At 37.8% G+C, this 14,619-nt stretch overlaps 3 protein-coding genes across 4 annotated transcripts; 2 read left to right on the forward strand and 1 right to left on the reverse strand.

Moving 5' to 3' along the window:
* The first annotated feature begins 130 nt into the window (after positions 1–130).
* Positions 131–5,297, forward strand: LOC110846428 (ventricular zone-expressed PH domain-containing protein 1). Its single transcript, XM_022093184.2, has 18 exons — positions 131–347; positions 422–582; positions 668–812; positions 934–1,108; positions 1,360–1,535; positions 1,609–1,704; positions 1,777–1,899; positions 1,991–2,217; positions 2,293–2,534; positions 2,639–2,888; positions 2,964–3,031; positions 3,121–3,554; positions 3,663–3,798; positions 3,892–4,163; positions 4,250–4,359; positions 4,433–4,571; positions 4,647–4,802; positions 4,883–5,297. The coding sequence occupies exons 1-18, from the start codon at positions 300–302 to the stop codon at positions 5,045–5,047; spliced, it is 3,123 nt and encodes a 1,040-aa protein (XP_021948876.1). The 5' UTR covers positions 131–299; the 3' UTR covers positions 5,048–5,297.
* Positions 5,298–6,311: 1,014 nt separating this feature from the next.
* On the forward strand, positions 6,312–9,519 carry LOC110846507 (heat shock protein 83). The gene is made up of 7 exons (XM_022093284.2): positions 6,312–6,467; positions 6,667–7,002; positions 7,092–7,331; positions 7,450–7,987; positions 8,081–8,693; positions 8,786–9,059; positions 9,152–9,519. The coding sequence occupies exons 2-7, from the start codon at positions 6,667–6,669 to the stop codon at positions 9,302–9,304; spliced, it is 2,154 nt and encodes a 717-aa protein (XP_021948976.1). The 5' UTR covers positions 6,312–6,467; the 3' UTR covers positions 9,305–9,519.
* Positions 9,520–9,625: 106 nt separating this feature from the next.
* LOC110846508 (ubiquitin-conjugating enzyme E2 J2) lies at positions 9,626–12,042 on the reverse strand. Of its 2 annotated transcripts, XM_022093287.2 has the most exons (8): positions 11,217–12,042; positions 11,089–11,129; positions 10,915–10,999; positions 10,761–10,810; positions 10,606–10,664; positions 10,385–10,513; positions 10,199–10,292; positions 9,626–9,930 (listed from the first exon to the last, which is right to left on the reverse strand). In XM_022093287.2, exons 1-8 carry the CDS (start codon positions 11,339–11,341, stop codon positions 9,908–9,910), a joined length of 606 nt encoding a protein of 201 aa, XP_021948979.1. In that variant the 5' UTR covers positions 11,342–12,042; the 3' UTR covers positions 9,626–9,907. The 2 variants fall into 2 exon arrangements, with proteins under 2 accessions (XP_021948979.1, XP_021948978.1); XM_022093286.2 differs by having other exon boundaries at positions 9,626–10,292; positions 11,217–12,040.
* Positions 12,043–14,619: the final 2,577 nt, after the last annotated feature.

Below are 14,619 nucleotides of genomic sequence, written 5' to 3' on the forward strand. Positions count from 1 at the left end.
CTTAAGTTGACATTTTGACTCGTTTAAATCAATCCGAGAAAACAAGTAGTTTCGTTGAGAGGAAGGAGAAAGGGAAAGGCTCAAAAGGAAAAACGCATGATCAAGATTCCGTTTATGCTCTCACTACTACGGCTTCAACACCTCAAAGCACCCGGGTTCGGGTTTTATGCAACTATATACCCGGTTGAGCTCTATTGTCGGCTTTACTTACGCTCGTCAACCCTTGTTCTTCGCGTTGGGTCTTTGTTCTGTCCCTGAACCAGCAAACGTAACCAATCTTGACTGGCAAATCAATCAAAATGCATCACTTATTCTCATTAGTGCTGAACGTCAAAGATCTGTCCAAAGTAATTTCCGATGATCATCATGTAATATCGCATTCATTCAGTAACAATTGTATAATATCATTGCAATTTTATAGGCGGGGGAGTTGTTTACTTTATCTGATCGTCTAATAATGAATGACATATCCGAAATTTTGGCAAAAGTACGAGAAATTACGGCCTCAGTACATTATACTCAGAGTTTGACAGATCAGTCGGTTGTGGAAATTATTGTATCACGAATCACTGCCACCCTTAGGTAACAAATACTTGTTAAATACTCGTTAAAAAACAACGGGTTTCAGTTGAACTCTACAAAATTAATTTTGCATGATCATTTTCAGAGATGCAAATTGTATCGAGGACCACATTGAGGCGTTGGTGGATTTGTTGAAAACATGTTTAAACCATGATTTGAAGGCATTGGGAAAGGACATTGATCCTCCGCATGCTAAAATTGCATCGGATGTACTTGCATCAATATTTCTTGTAAGATCTCAAAACTCTAACAACAGTTATGCATTGAGCAATATTATGCCTATTATATGGTGTTGAAAATCCTGTTAGGCTTAATACTTACGTATATATGCTTTTTGGCCGAATTTTATAGAATTATACAAAACGGAGTGTGATGAAGTATTCAATGTCGATTGCTGTCAAGTTCCTACACAAAGGAAACCGAGAGTTGACACGAAATGTATCATCTTATCTTCCACTGGCGGCTATTGAACACCCTGACCTCGTTGCAGAGCATATTCAACCAATTATTGACAGCTTAATTGGAGGTAAGATTAATTAAATTAACTAATTAAAGACTCGCTTGTTTCCACCACCAGTTTATTTGTACATGTATGTATCCAAAATATACAGCTGACACCAATTATTTATAAAAAAACAGCTAGGCTTGCATTAGTGTCACCTCTTTGTGTAGTAATTAATGCATAGATATTCATCTGTAAATAAGTACGAGACTATATAAAAGTATGATTAGTCTTATATGCGACTCCAAATTATTTTCAAAACATTTGGTTTACAGGAAACTATAGCTTAGCCAAAATTCTTCCTCAAATATATCTGCTAAATCCGGAGAGAGTGAATGAACATATCATGGCTCTGGCAAACATTCTCAGTTTATGCGACGACAGTGAGAAATCGTGTCTGCTGAATCTCCTGAAAATGGTCGCATCAAGTAATCCGTCCGTAACAGTACCTGTGAGTGAATCATTTATTCCCATAAAGTATCCTGAAAAATCCGGATAAAACTAACAATTTAATTTGGCATCAGCTTTTAGAACCATCTCTTCCTCAACTACTGGACTGCTTAAATGAGTATGAAACCATTGGCCCCGCTCTTGGAGTTTTGGTTGAAATGGCGAATGAGGTAATGATTATAAAATAGGAGTAATCATTAATTAGCAAACCCAAAGTACATGTAATGTCTTATGCAACATAGTCAAAACTACTTCATGATCATCTCGACATAATCAGCAATCGAGCATCGAGCAGTGCAGTTCCGTCAAACGCGTTAATACTGGCAGCCAAATTATTTGCGGAAATTGGTCGAAATTCTTCACATGTAGGGAGTTATTACCTATTACTTTAGTCAAAAATTGGTTGTGACTATATGAAAACTGAAACTTATTATATATCTACTAAATCTTGCACAGGAAAAGGCTACTCACTCTCTCAACAAGATGATCCTATTGATTCAGTCATCGAATCAAGATCCATCGACACAAATTCAAGTTCTGAGAGAAATTGTGGTTTTCTCCCAGAATCGACCAAACGTCATGAATGCAGCCGTCATATCAACGATTCAACGCTACTTGACGATATCCAGGGGATTCAGTGGGGCTCGTCAGGTTTTATTAGACAAGTTATGGGACATCTGCAGGTACAATTGGCTTATCTCGAAACAATTGCGCGAATAATAATTTTAGCAGTATTTTGAAATCAATATATTTTTTAGGAATATTACGGTTGTCAATATCAGAGATAACGACTCCACAACGACGGGAGCATCTTCATCCACTGAACATTTGTTAAAGTCCCCCATTGGGAATACAGCACATTCCCCATCACCGTACTTATACTCAAACGTGAACTCTGGATATGGAAATTTGGTCAATCGAATTCCAATTTCAAATACATCGCATCCCAGGCACCGTCCAACAACAGGTCCGTCGATCAACATCACCCCTCGACTTCAAGGTGTGTAATAAGTTTCAGTTTACGTTGTGCAAAATTATGTGCACTATATTCATGGAAGAAAATGTGTCGGACAAAACATTTGCATGAACTTATGTATGATTTAGCATCTCCAATAATAAAACCCCAACCTACGAGCAGTGGTGGTTTAAAAACTTTCAACGATAAGCCTTATGGATCACAACCTTCAACAACGCTCTTTCAGCAATATTATACCACAACTGGGTCTGGTGGTTCTTCGGGGAACGCTGCTACAACTCATTATAAAAGCCTAAATAGACTGCCTGCAACTGTGATAACTGGAGAATATAAGAAACGAACTGCACTAGTTTCCCCGTATCAAAATAGAAGCATTTGGTATGTGTACTTATGTATATGGTTTATGTATATAAGTACGTATTTGAATGCAATTCTTGGAATTGTGATTTGCAGTAGTAGTATCGGACTAGATGATTTTCCTACTGGAGGATTAAAGTCGATGAGAAACTCTCAAAATTCTGGTACATTGTACTATTGCTATTAAGATGGGAACAATAATTCCGTAAAAAGATGATAATTTCATATACATATTATTACATTACATACATAGTGACAATTGGCAACTCCAGCATAATCCATCCAACACCCCATTATGGAGGACACCACAACCCTCTGATGGACAACAATAATATCAACAATTCAATTTATTCCGTTCATCCCCAGCAAAACTTGTCTCTGCTTAAAAACTACTTTTCGGCAAACTCTGGAACTCTTAGCTCATCCGCCTCCATTCATGCAATGGCAAATAACTTTGGGTCCAGGTCCACCACTCATTTGTCCAACAATAATCCCCAACAACAGCAGAACTCAACTTCTGTAATGGGATCCAAAGGTCTTCCCTCCCCGACGCCAAAGTACGCTACGCCGCAAGACGCTCACACTGCTCCAGTTCACCAACCTTATCACTACAGCCAGCCAGAATTACGACATCACGCTAATAATGACCCTGTGCTCCGTCCAAACCATCCAGACAATAATAATCACGTAAGTGGCATGTGCTTATGTGCATGTGCTTATGCACGTGGATTATTTTCAATCTAGTACATATACATAAATCTATTTATTATTTATATATTGAATTTATCTGTGTAGCGAATCAGCGTTTTTGAACCTGTTCCAATGCGTGATACAATTCTCCATTTTTGCGAAAAACATTTAGACAAAATCAAGTCGTATATGGAGAAAGTGTGTGTAAGAATACCACTTCCAGTGAAATGTACAATTGAAGGTAATTATATTATTTACCTACTTAAAATAATATTTTGTTACACTTTCCTAAAGTCAAATCTTATTTATTTGAAACATTTGTAATTTTTAACAGAACGAAAGTCCAAAAAAAGTGCCAAACTGCATTTTTCATGTCAGTGTAGAACTAACCACTGTTTATACGTTAGTAATCGCCTATTCACAATGAAGACTCGTCATCCTAGAATATGGATTCATCTCATGTTCTTGGCCTTACAAGCTCGAAATAGTAGTGCCATAAGTTCGAGGGATTCTTCCGTGACAAGTTTAAAAAACTGTTGGGACATACTCAAGTCTGAAAGCAAATCATTCCTCGCCATCGTCACCAGTGCATTTCCCAGCGCCAGGGTAATGAAGTTTGGTGGTTAATTCGTTGAAATTAAACTGTTTTAGCTGACATTATGATACTCATGCATATTTTATATGTGTATTAGGATCAAGATCTCCTTTCAAGCGAACTCAGAAACGCAAGTTTCTTTGACATCTTTGAATTCAATGCAATAAAAACGAATTGGGGATGTTTCTTTTGTAATTATCCTACGAGGTATCCTATCAGACGATATTTTACATATTATGTCTCAATTCCACTTGCTTATTAGTTTTATTTCCTAACACAGGGCCATGGAATTCCTCTCCTCTGAGGAGCCCATTCTAGAAGGGTGCTTAAAAGAAAAGAAGGGGAAATGGCGACTATTTAAGCGATGGCGAACAAGATATTTCACACTATCTGGCGGAGGGCAACTTCAAGCAAAAGGGGTTCGAATAAATCAAACCATAATATTTTGCCATACAGAAGAATAACTTAAAAATATAACATGTGAATATATGCAGACGGACTCTTCGTCTACTCTCAACCTGCATCAAATCCTTTCCCTCCGTGTCACACGAGGTCAGAGGAGTATTCCCAAAGCTTTTGAAATATTCACGGAGGAGAAGAAGATAGTGCTGAAGCCCAAAGATGGGAAGAATGCCAGCGAGTGGGTGCAGGTAACTTATCTTGATTTTAGTGTGAAACTATGATTTGATCTCAAATGTACATAAATAAAACACGTTCTCATGAAATTTAGTGTCTGAGCGTCCTGGTGGCACAAAAAGGGGTGGCATCGGGGGGAGGACGAGGAGGGGGGCGGGATGATCTGGACTCTGGAGGAATCTACTCTGGTCACCACCCACTGGGCGGTGGAAACAAGGGCAACAGCAGCAGCATGAGCGCCCTCCGCACAGAGGTCTGAAGCCGATCGACACCAATTGTTCCTCGGTCAATGCAGAGTGCAGTCTTTCATCTGACAAATTATTGAGCAATGCAGTTAATTATTCTCAATCAGCATATATTCGCAATCGCAACAATGATGCAAAAGTATTTGGACTTATAGGTATTTAAGGACAATAATGTGGTTTTGTTTTTTTACAATGTATTTTATTTTCATCTTTATACAAATGATTGCCAATTAAAGGTATATAAATTATTTTGTAAATTGCAAAGTACAGTATATCATATTTTCATACCCTTGATGTTTTATACAGAAAAGTAAGGCATCTTGTTGAAGAGGCAGCATGAGACTTGAGACACTCTCTGAGCTTTCTAGAATTTGCTTGAAAGCCACAGAATTGCTCATCAAGAGTAAAATTTGTACATTTTCCAGAATATTCAACTCAAGATGCATATCAAGTAAATGTTCAATTTCATAAGAGTATTTAGTTTGTAATTTCCTCATTCAGGTACATATCAAACACACAAGCATACATAAGAGGAAAAGAGTATCCGACCGTGACCAAAGGTGTGCCTTTACTACGCTACACGATAAAATCCAGCAACAGATATAGTAAACTCGAGGTGTGTGTATCATTTGCTAGAAAAATTTTACATTTTCGACGTTTCGACATTTTATGACCTTTAACCTCGCTTACACGTCATCAGGTCGAAATAACACTAAGATTAATTACTTATCCTTAGAACTAAATGTCAAGCAATCGTTTCGTGCGGACAAATCCATCGCAATAACTACGTTTATTTGCTCCGTACATATGATACGTGCTATTGCACCATCGTAATTATTCGTAATCATCAATTTATTTGTTAAACCGATCACAACGTCGATTCATTTCCAGTTTAAAGAACTATTATTGTTGACTCATTTCATTAAATAGATCATTCCCCTGTTGACCACTTGTAATATTACACGACGTGTATTAGTCAACGAAGGGATAAAGGCATGCACGCAAGATGATGAAGGCGAGAGGAAATGAAAATGATGAAAATCCATTGAAATTTCGTGTGCAATGCAATCTCTCAATCTCTCTCTGATCGTAAGAGCGAGAACTCTTGCGAATAAACTGAACCACGTGACGCGTTGACGGAGGCGTGAAATGGGCAGCAAGCAGCACTCCCTCGCCGCTTGGTGGTGATTGAGCTCGAGTGGAAAGTTCTGGCTGGTTCACGGTTCCGTTGCCACGAGGACCGGCAGTCGTCTCGATTCGTCTGGAATCTTCCAGAAGCGTGTGTCTCGCTTATATAGCCACTCAGCCTCGTCTCCCTCGTTCACTCTATATTGCTCCTTTGCCTCCTGCACACTGTCTCGCTCGTTGACAGAGATTTTTCGCCAGGATTTTCGCCAGTGATAGTGTTCTTCAATTTCTACAATCTTCTCAAAGGTAAGGAGAAATTGGGACTAGTTAAACATAGACACATTAGCTATAGATGTATAGCTAATTTGATTAAAATTGTCAATTTTTGTGGAGGTCAAGTTTTGCGAGAAAGGCCGTAGTTTTTTTTTGCCTGACTCATGGATGGGTGTGGTGTGATGACAATACACTTATTCTAATTTATACAATTCTTGTCTTTGGTTTACAGATGCCAGAACAAATGGAGACTGAAAATGTCGAGACTTTCGCCTTCCAGGCGGAAATCGCCCAGCTCATGTCCCTCATCATCAATACATTTTACTCTAACAAGGAGATCTTTCTTCGTGAGTTGATTTCCAATTCGTCCGACGCTTTGGATAAGATCAGGTACGAGTCGTTGACCGATGCGTCTAAGCTTGAGAGCGGAAAGGAACTCCAGATCAAGATCATCCCCAACAAGGAGGAGAAGACGTTGACTTTGATCGACACGGGTATTGGGATGACTAAGGCTGATCTCGTCAACAATTTGGGAACCATTGCCAAATCAGGAACGAAGGCTTTTATGGTAATTATTTTATTAACATTTAATTATTAATTATTTTATAATTATGATTTAACATTGTAATAACTGAGATGAATTTTGTTGAATTGTAGGAAGCTCTTCAAGCCGGGGCTGATATCTCCATGATTGGACAATTCGGTGTAGGTTTCTACTCCGCCTATCTCGTTGCAGACAAGGTCACCGTCACCAGCAAGCACAACGATGATGAGCAATACGTCTGGGAGAGTTCTGCAGGAGGAAGTTTCACAATCCGTACGGACAATGGGCCCAGTATAGGACGTGGAACCAAAATTGTCCTTCACATGAAAGAGGATCAGGCAGAATATTGTGAGGTTAGTGATTTGTGATTATTTGCATGCACTTTTACGTTTGTTACGATAATTTGGATGCAGTGGCACAATGTGGGTTAGTATTTACTGGTGTACTCATCTTTAAATATATTTATTGCAGGAGAGGAAAATCAAGGAAGTAGTAAAGAAGCATTCTCAATTCATTGGCTACCCAATTAAGTTGCTTGTGGAGAAGGAACGTGAAAAGGAAGTTGAAGAGGAGGAGGAAGTAAAGGAAGGTGAGGAAAAGAAGGAAGATGACAAACCTGAAATCGAGGATGTCGGTGAGGATGAGGACGAAGACAAAAAAGATGCAAAGGACAAGAAGAAGAAGAAAATCAAGGAAAAGTACACCGAAGATGAAGAATTAAACAAAACTAAGCCAATTTGGACCAGAAATCCTGATGATATTTCTCAGGAGGAGTACGGTGAATTTTACAAATCCCTCACCAACGATTGGGAAGATCATTTGGCTGTAAAGCATTTCAGCGTTGAAGGCCAGCTTGAGTTCCGTGCACTTCTTTTCGTGCCAAGAAGGGCTCCATTCGATCTATTTGAAAATCGCAAAAAGAAGAACAATGTCAAGCTGTACGTTCGCAGGGTCTTCATCATGGATAACTGCGAGGACCTCATTCCGGAATATCTCAACTTTATGCGAGGTTAGTTTTTGTTCTGAGCGTATTATTTATTAGCTACTAATTCAATGTATTCGTTGGTTGATTTACTTATAAGTTTCTTTCTTTTCTCATCAGGTGTGGTTGACAGCGAAGACTTGCCCCTCAACATCTCCCGAGAAATGCTTCAACAAAACAAGATCCTGAAGGTTATTCGAAAGAATTTGGTGAAAAAGTGTTTGGAGCTTTTCGATGAAATCGCTGAAGACAAGGACAACTTCAAGAAATTTTATGAACAGTTTTCGAAGAACTTGAAGCTTGGAATTCACGAAGACACCGCCAACCGTAAGAAAGTCAGCGAACTGCTCCGATTCCATACATCAGCTTCTGGTGATGAACAATGCTCTCTGAAGGAGTACGTATCCCGAATGAAGGAGAACCAAAAGCACATTTATTACATCACCGGTGAATCTCGGGATACCGTTGCCAACTCTGCATTCGTTGAGCGTGTCAAGAAGCGTGGTTTCGAGGTCATTTACATGACCGAGCCAATCGATGAATATGTTGTGCAGCAGTTGAAAGAATTTGATGGCAAGACTCTCGTCTCTGTTACCAAAGAGGGGTTGGAACTTCCTGAAGATGAAGAGGAAAAGAAAAAGTTTGAGGAAGAAAAGGCAAAGTTTGAAGGACTTTGCAAAGTCATGAAGGACATTTTGGACAAGAAGGTCGAGAAAGTAGTTGTAAGCAACAGGTAAGAAAAACAAGAAATGACTTATCCGATACTGATGAGAATAATATATTGAAGCGATAAATTTAAAACTTTAATTTTGTTTGTTGCAACAGGTTGGTCGACTCTCCTTGCTGCATTGTCACTTCTCAGTACGGCTGGACCGCCAACATGGAGCGAATCATGAAAGCACAAGCCCTCCGCGACACCTCCACCATGGGCTATATGGCAGCCAAGAAGCATCTCGAGATCAACCCTGATCATCCCATCGTGGAGACTCTTCGAGTTAAAGCTGAAGCAGATAAAAACGACAAGAGTGTCAAGGATCTAGTTATGCTCATGTTTGAGACCGCTTTGTTGTCGTCTGGATTTAGCCTTGAGGATCCCGATGTAAGTTTTTAGTGGTTTATAATAATATTTACTAAAGTAATTGGTTAAAAAATAGTACATTTATTTTATATTCTATTATTTTTGTGTTTTAGGTTCATGCCGCTCGAATTCATCGAATGATCAAATTGGGTCTTGGAATTGATGACGACGAGCCCGCTGCTGTGGAAGAGACAAAGGATGGGGATTCTCTTCCAGAACTTCAAGGTGAATCCGGGGACGCTTCTCGAATGGAGGAAGTGGATTAACCTAACAATCACATTTACTTAAAAATCTAAATAATATTCTCCATTGTTCTCAGTATTTAGTTATTCCCCCCTTGTCACTAGTTCGTAATTTTTTGGGGGCAGAAGAGTTTTATAATTTGTTTATGCTCGAATGTTTTTTTACAAAACACGTCGGCTTATTTATGCTGTCGACAGACTGAATTCGTAAATAAACATAGCAAAATTACACGTGGAAATTACTCAAGTTTTTTTAATTTGTTTTATTCTCATCAACACTTGACGTCCGCATACCTACATGAATGAATACTTTATAAATAATTGATTAAACCTACTACACAGTGCTTGCTTTAATTCATCTTGGTGTAAGTTTATTTCTGTCATAATGAAACAAAAATAACACGAAAGATTTGGTTTGAATTACAATGATTGTTATCTTGACATTTTCATCTGCGGTCGATGGTATAGACTAATATCGAGGACATTCATAATGAGAGAACAAAATACATACAGAGTGAAGGTGAGTTTGCAAAATTGAAGTCACTGTTGGTTATTTGATTACAGGACATTTTGAAGGTATTTCAAGAAGAGTAAGAGAGAGTTGTAGTAGTTGATTGCCGTCATCTCCTACTTATCTTTTTTACAAACACCTAGGCATACAAAATAATTTTTATACTAATACATCAGTTGCATGCATGTAATTTATCTATTCCTCTATGGGTTACGTTTAAAATCAACAAGACGCTTTTAAAAAGACTGGAAGTAATGGAAGAATAGACAAAAAACAAATTTTACATTATGATTAGAGCTCGTCGTAACTTATGGTCTTCAATACGTATCTGACGCTGTATGCGAAGAAAGCGAAACCCACTGCGACAATAGCAGTTGCGAGAACGTTCTGATAGCTATTGGACGAACCTTGATTGACTGCAAGGGAAACAGACGCCTTTCTGCTTCCGTTTTGGGACGTTGAAGCGGTATCCAGACGACTTTCGAGAATCTTTTTCATCTCCTATAAAACACAATTGTTATGAATATATTGCTTTAGAATGGCAGCAATAATTCCAAATAACAATAATACTACAGACAGGAATTTAAACTTACTTCATATACTTCAGGGAATAACTCGACTACGATTTTATCTTTTACATTGAAGTCAATAGACTTTAATGCAAAGGATTTCTTTTCCATGTCGTTTGTTTCAACAGATCCTAGGGTGGGACTTTTCTCTAACTAAAATAAAATTAGCGTAGCATAAATTCAGTTCCTAATATGTTTTACTCCTTGATGGACTGAATATGTATAGTTTATTCAAATAATAATACCATAAAGGACAGAAGACCCGTCAGAATCGTTCCCACTGACCAAGCTGGATTCCACGTATCTAGAAAGGATGAAAGTAAAAAGTTCATGACGAGGAGGATGATGGCATATCGGTTAGAACTATAAAACACCAATAATTGCAACATATATGACTAACCCGGATGAAAGTCTGAGATTGATAAGCAAAGTCGTGTGTTTGTCTTGAATCTGTATGACGCACATAAATAATTAACGATTAACTTAACTAATCATATGAATGCAAAATGCTATATCATATTTCAAATAAATTATTTGCATTTGATTTAACCAACCTGCCGCTGGGAGTAATCATATAAATGCTTGGGGCTCGAAAAGGGAATTCAGGAGGAAATTTCAATTTCCCGTGATAAATTCCACCTGATAACGGTAAAAATAAGCCTATTTAGTTAAATTGAAAAATTGAGTGAATCATAATAGGCAATAAAGATCGTCAATTTGTCACCCACCTTCGTACAAAGAATTTTCAGGTCCTCTCACCAGGTAATGCCTACAAGAACAATACATTATCATGTCCTGACTCTGAGCCCAATTATACATATAAATATAGAATATCAATTAAGATTGTCCTCCTTACCACTCCAAAATATTGTTGGGCAGTGGTTCTGCAACAATGTACGGTACTGGGTCTTTTTTGAGGCGCATATAATCTTGTCGAAGTCGGGACAACGCTGTTCCCGTCGTCCGCTTTTCCTTGCTCATCTTCAACTCGAATTTGTATTTTTTAAACTTTAATAGCTATTAATTAACTTGAGATAAAGAAAAAACTACGCTACAGGCTACGAGTCACATTACAAGAACGTATAAACTAAATAAAATAAATCGTAAATGGACTCGAGTGATTTCTACGGCAAAGTTGACTCAATTATAAAATTTAAACATGAATTTCCTTACGTTTCTTAAATCTTTTGATACGAACAAAATCTACTAGAACTTTTAGACTTTTGCTTTGTTCAAAATAATAATAAAATATAAAACAAGTAGTTCAGACATTAGACAAAACCAGTATACTGTATATACATCCAATTCAACACTTTAGAAATTAAAACGTAAAATTATTGTATAACAAATTGTTATTAATTAACAATATGCCTTCATTCAATTAAGTAAGGACCAGCCTTTTTGTTTATATCTTTTCTCCTTTTATCACCTCTTCTCTGCATTAGAGCTTGGCTGGTTAAAAAATTAGTATAATTACGATTATTATTATTACTTTAAATGAAATCTAACTTGACCAGAAACAAGAATTTGGAATGCTAGCAAGTCTATCGATATATCTTCAGGAGAAAGAGAGAAACAAAAAAATAATTGATTTCTTTCACTTTGAAATAAATGTTTGCTGAATTTCTTTTCGCAAATAATTTTTTCTCTCTCTTTGAATTTCCTTTGAGTCAGCTGGTGATTGTGAGCGAATTTGCAGAGGGCAGGACCAGCTTGGGATAAATATCGTTCTTCTTGACAAAATAAATAAATTCTCCTCTCATCTCATGTCCGTCTCAACTTTCCTCTCCTAAGCTGCCGATATAAGAATTGGCATTGGATAAATATCTCCACAACTTTTTCCTATCTCTCTCTTCACGTCGTAAGTGATTAGGGATTGTGCCGTGAAGCGAGTGATTAAACGATTTTTAATCAAACCATGTAGAAAGGATTTCCTATCGTATGTGTGCCTTCACTTCAATTTCGCACGAGTTTGGTGGAAAATGGAAAAACTTTTAAGGAGGTAATTCACTTAATGAACCTGAATTTGCTGAATCTATAATTTCCAAGATACCTGTTCTATCACTACGGATCAGTAGTAGCTCGTGCTGCTTAATGAAGATGATACTTACTTACGTGTCCATAAACATGAATCTGTATCAATAAAATATTATCGATTCGACTTATCATCACGAGGCTAGAAGAAGCATTTGCATGTATACTCTGCCTGTGTAGATGTCACGATTTCACACATCTTTGCACCACCCACCCGTCATCAGATTGGGTGGGTGTGATATGCCTCGCTATCAAGCTATGCATGAAAAATGCAATTGCAAGTAGCCCCAACTTTATTTTTTCATCATTTTCACCACATTTTGGATCACAAAACTCCCAAGAAATTGTAATTTTGGTTGAATATTTTTCCAGGGTTAGGAAAAGAGTTTGATAACATAACTCTCTGAATGGGTATAAAAAATGACGATCTGACCATCCAAACCGAATTATGAAAGAGAGAGATGCGATATCAGTCCCAAAGATCTTAATCACGACTGTTGAGTTTGTAGATAGGAATACGACGTTGGACTTATTATGAAAGAAAATAGAGAGGACAGAATGAATGTGGGGTTCTCATCAGTCAGTTAAGGATCTTCTCGACGAAGAAATTTCACTAGTCATCGCCCCTCCCCCTTCGCTCCACCAAACCAAACCCCTGTCTCTCTAGATCTCTCTCGGTGGAGGAGGTGATGGAATTATTTTATCATTTCGTTTTACATTTGCTGCTCCGTTGCAGGACAAAATAATTCATTGGTCCTCTAATGATAATGAAAAGGAACTGCTACCCGAGACCGACGACCGACCAAAAAAGATGAGTGTGCTCGTCCTGTCCTGTGCTTTGCCTCATCAACGGACTCAAAAAATAAAAAAAGTTTTCGTCACGATGCCCGACGTAACTTGTCGTCGCCTGGATTTCTTTCACCTCCCAGCTTTTAGTAAAAATGAGCCACACCAAAAGTATTATTTACCAAAAGAGTATTTCTTCAACCTGGGAGGCTGAAGAATTTGTCTTTTGTCAGTTCGTGGACAAAGAATGTTGGACTAGTATTTCAACTCCAATGTCATCTCTTACCATCATCGCCTCGAACCATATGACTTCAATTATGCGCAGAGGGCTAAATTTTATTAGATGCCGTCCGATGGAATGGGTCGTTTGACTTTTTATCGTTTATCGTGCCCATCTGCTAATTCCTTAAACTGACTTCATCATCATGCAAAGTGCTGGCTGGTGACGACGCAGGTGAAAAATCCACCTGTCATGTTTTTGAGTCACATTGTTAAGTAATAATATCATTTTTGTGGAATGTCACAGTGAATGTTATGATGTGCATGTCGTGAAGTCAGCCAAGACGATTACTTGCTTTCTTCTTTTTCATAAAATAAAATAAAAAGAATAGTTTGTGGCAATCAATCAGTCAACTTTTCCCAGTCATCATCAAGCCGCGTCTTATTTATGCGTAAAAACTAAAGTCAGTACAAATTGATGAGAGCAATGAAATTACCAAACTTCATTTGCATCGTTAGCAATAGAAAACTTCAAACGCAAATTATATTTTGAAAGTTTACACAAATTCATATTCAGGGCTAAAGTCAAAGGGGTTGTACTATTTGCTCATTGTTTTTTGGAGTACAACATGTTGTACTCCTGTTGTACTCCTGTTGCAACAGGGTAGAGGTAACTAGTGACGTAAGTGATAAGATAACGATGACATATTCACTGCAATTTTTTATAAATTTTTCACTGCTTTTCTTCCATCGGAAGTCAATGTTGCGATAATTTTAACTTCATTAAATGCAAACGTAAGAAGATCAGTAAACATTTGATCGAAATGTTGAGAGGCAGAATTATATCATGGGATTTTGTTATGGGATGATTATCCACCCAGCCTTGGCAATCTCTTTTTTTTTGCTTATCCAAGCTTGACTTTGTCGAACGTCGAGGTGTATCGTTGACAAATCATGCAAGCTTTCTCTCACTTAATCGATCACTTTGCTACACTTTTACTTTCGTCAACTATGCAAAAAGACGATGAGCCGTTTGACTTTTGCACTATTTTCAATAAGTCAAATTGCTCGAACCAATGTGGAAACGTTGTTGAATCATTTGGTTCTACTTGATTAAGCTCATCTCCCGTAAAATGAAAGTGGTTTTAATTTTCGAAATTTTACACAACGAAACTGTACTCCCTGTGCTAGCTGTCACTATTAGCTGTCATCTGCCTGCC

The sequence above is a fragment of the Folsomia candida genome, unplaced genomic scaffold, assembly GCF_002217175.1.
Source record: "Folsomia candida strain VU population unplaced genomic scaffold, ASM221717v1 Fcan01_Sc003, whole genome shotgun sequence".
Classification (NCBI taxonomy): domain Eukaryota; kingdom Metazoa; phylum Arthropoda; class Collembola; order Entomobryomorpha; family Isotomidae; genus Folsomia; species Folsomia candida.

What these genes read in the sequence shown, in the direction of transcription:
- LOC110846428 (XM_022093184.2), top strand. Translation starts at nt 300, where the DNA reads ATGCATCACTTATTCTCATTAGTGCTGAACGTCAAAGATCTGTCCAAA. An exon ending in AGTGAAATGTACAATTGAAG is followed by an intron (nt 3,799 to 3,891) that starts GTAATTATATTA and finishes AATTTTTAACAG; the next exon opens with AACGAAAGTCCAAAAAAAGT. An exon ending in GGCAACTTCAAGCAAAAGGG is followed by an intron (nt 4,572 to 4,646) that starts GTTCGAATAAAT and finishes GAATATATGCAG; the next exon opens with ACGGACTCTTCGTCTACTCT.
- LOC110846507 (XM_022093284.2), top strand. Translation starts at nt 6,667, where the DNA reads ATGCCAGAACAAATGGAGACTGAAAATGTCGAGACTTTCGCCTTCCAG. An exon ending in AAAGTAGTTGTAAGCAACAG is followed by an intron (nt 8,694 to 8,785) that starts GTAAGAAAAACA and finishes TTGTTGCAACAG; the next exon opens with GTTGGTCGACTCTCCTTGCT. An exon ending in TTAGCCTTGAGGATCCCGAT is followed by an intron (nt 9,060 to 9,151) that starts GTAAGTTTTTAG and finishes TTTGTGTTTTAG; the next exon opens with GTTCATGCCGCTCGAATTCA.
- LOC110846508 (XM_022093286.2), bottom strand. Translation starts at nt 11,341, where the DNA reads ATGAGCAAGGAAAAGCGGACGACGGGAACAGCGTTGTCCCGACTTCGA. An exon ending in TGAAAATTCTTTGTACGAAG is followed by an intron (nt 11,000 to 11,088) that starts GTGGGTGACAAA and finishes TACCGTTATCAG; the next exon opens with GTGGAATTTATCACGGGAAA. An exon ending in ATGATTACTCCCAGCGGCAG is followed by an intron (nt 10,811 to 10,914) that starts GTTGGTTAAATC and finishes TGCGTCATACAG; the next exon opens with ATTCAAGACAAACACACGAC.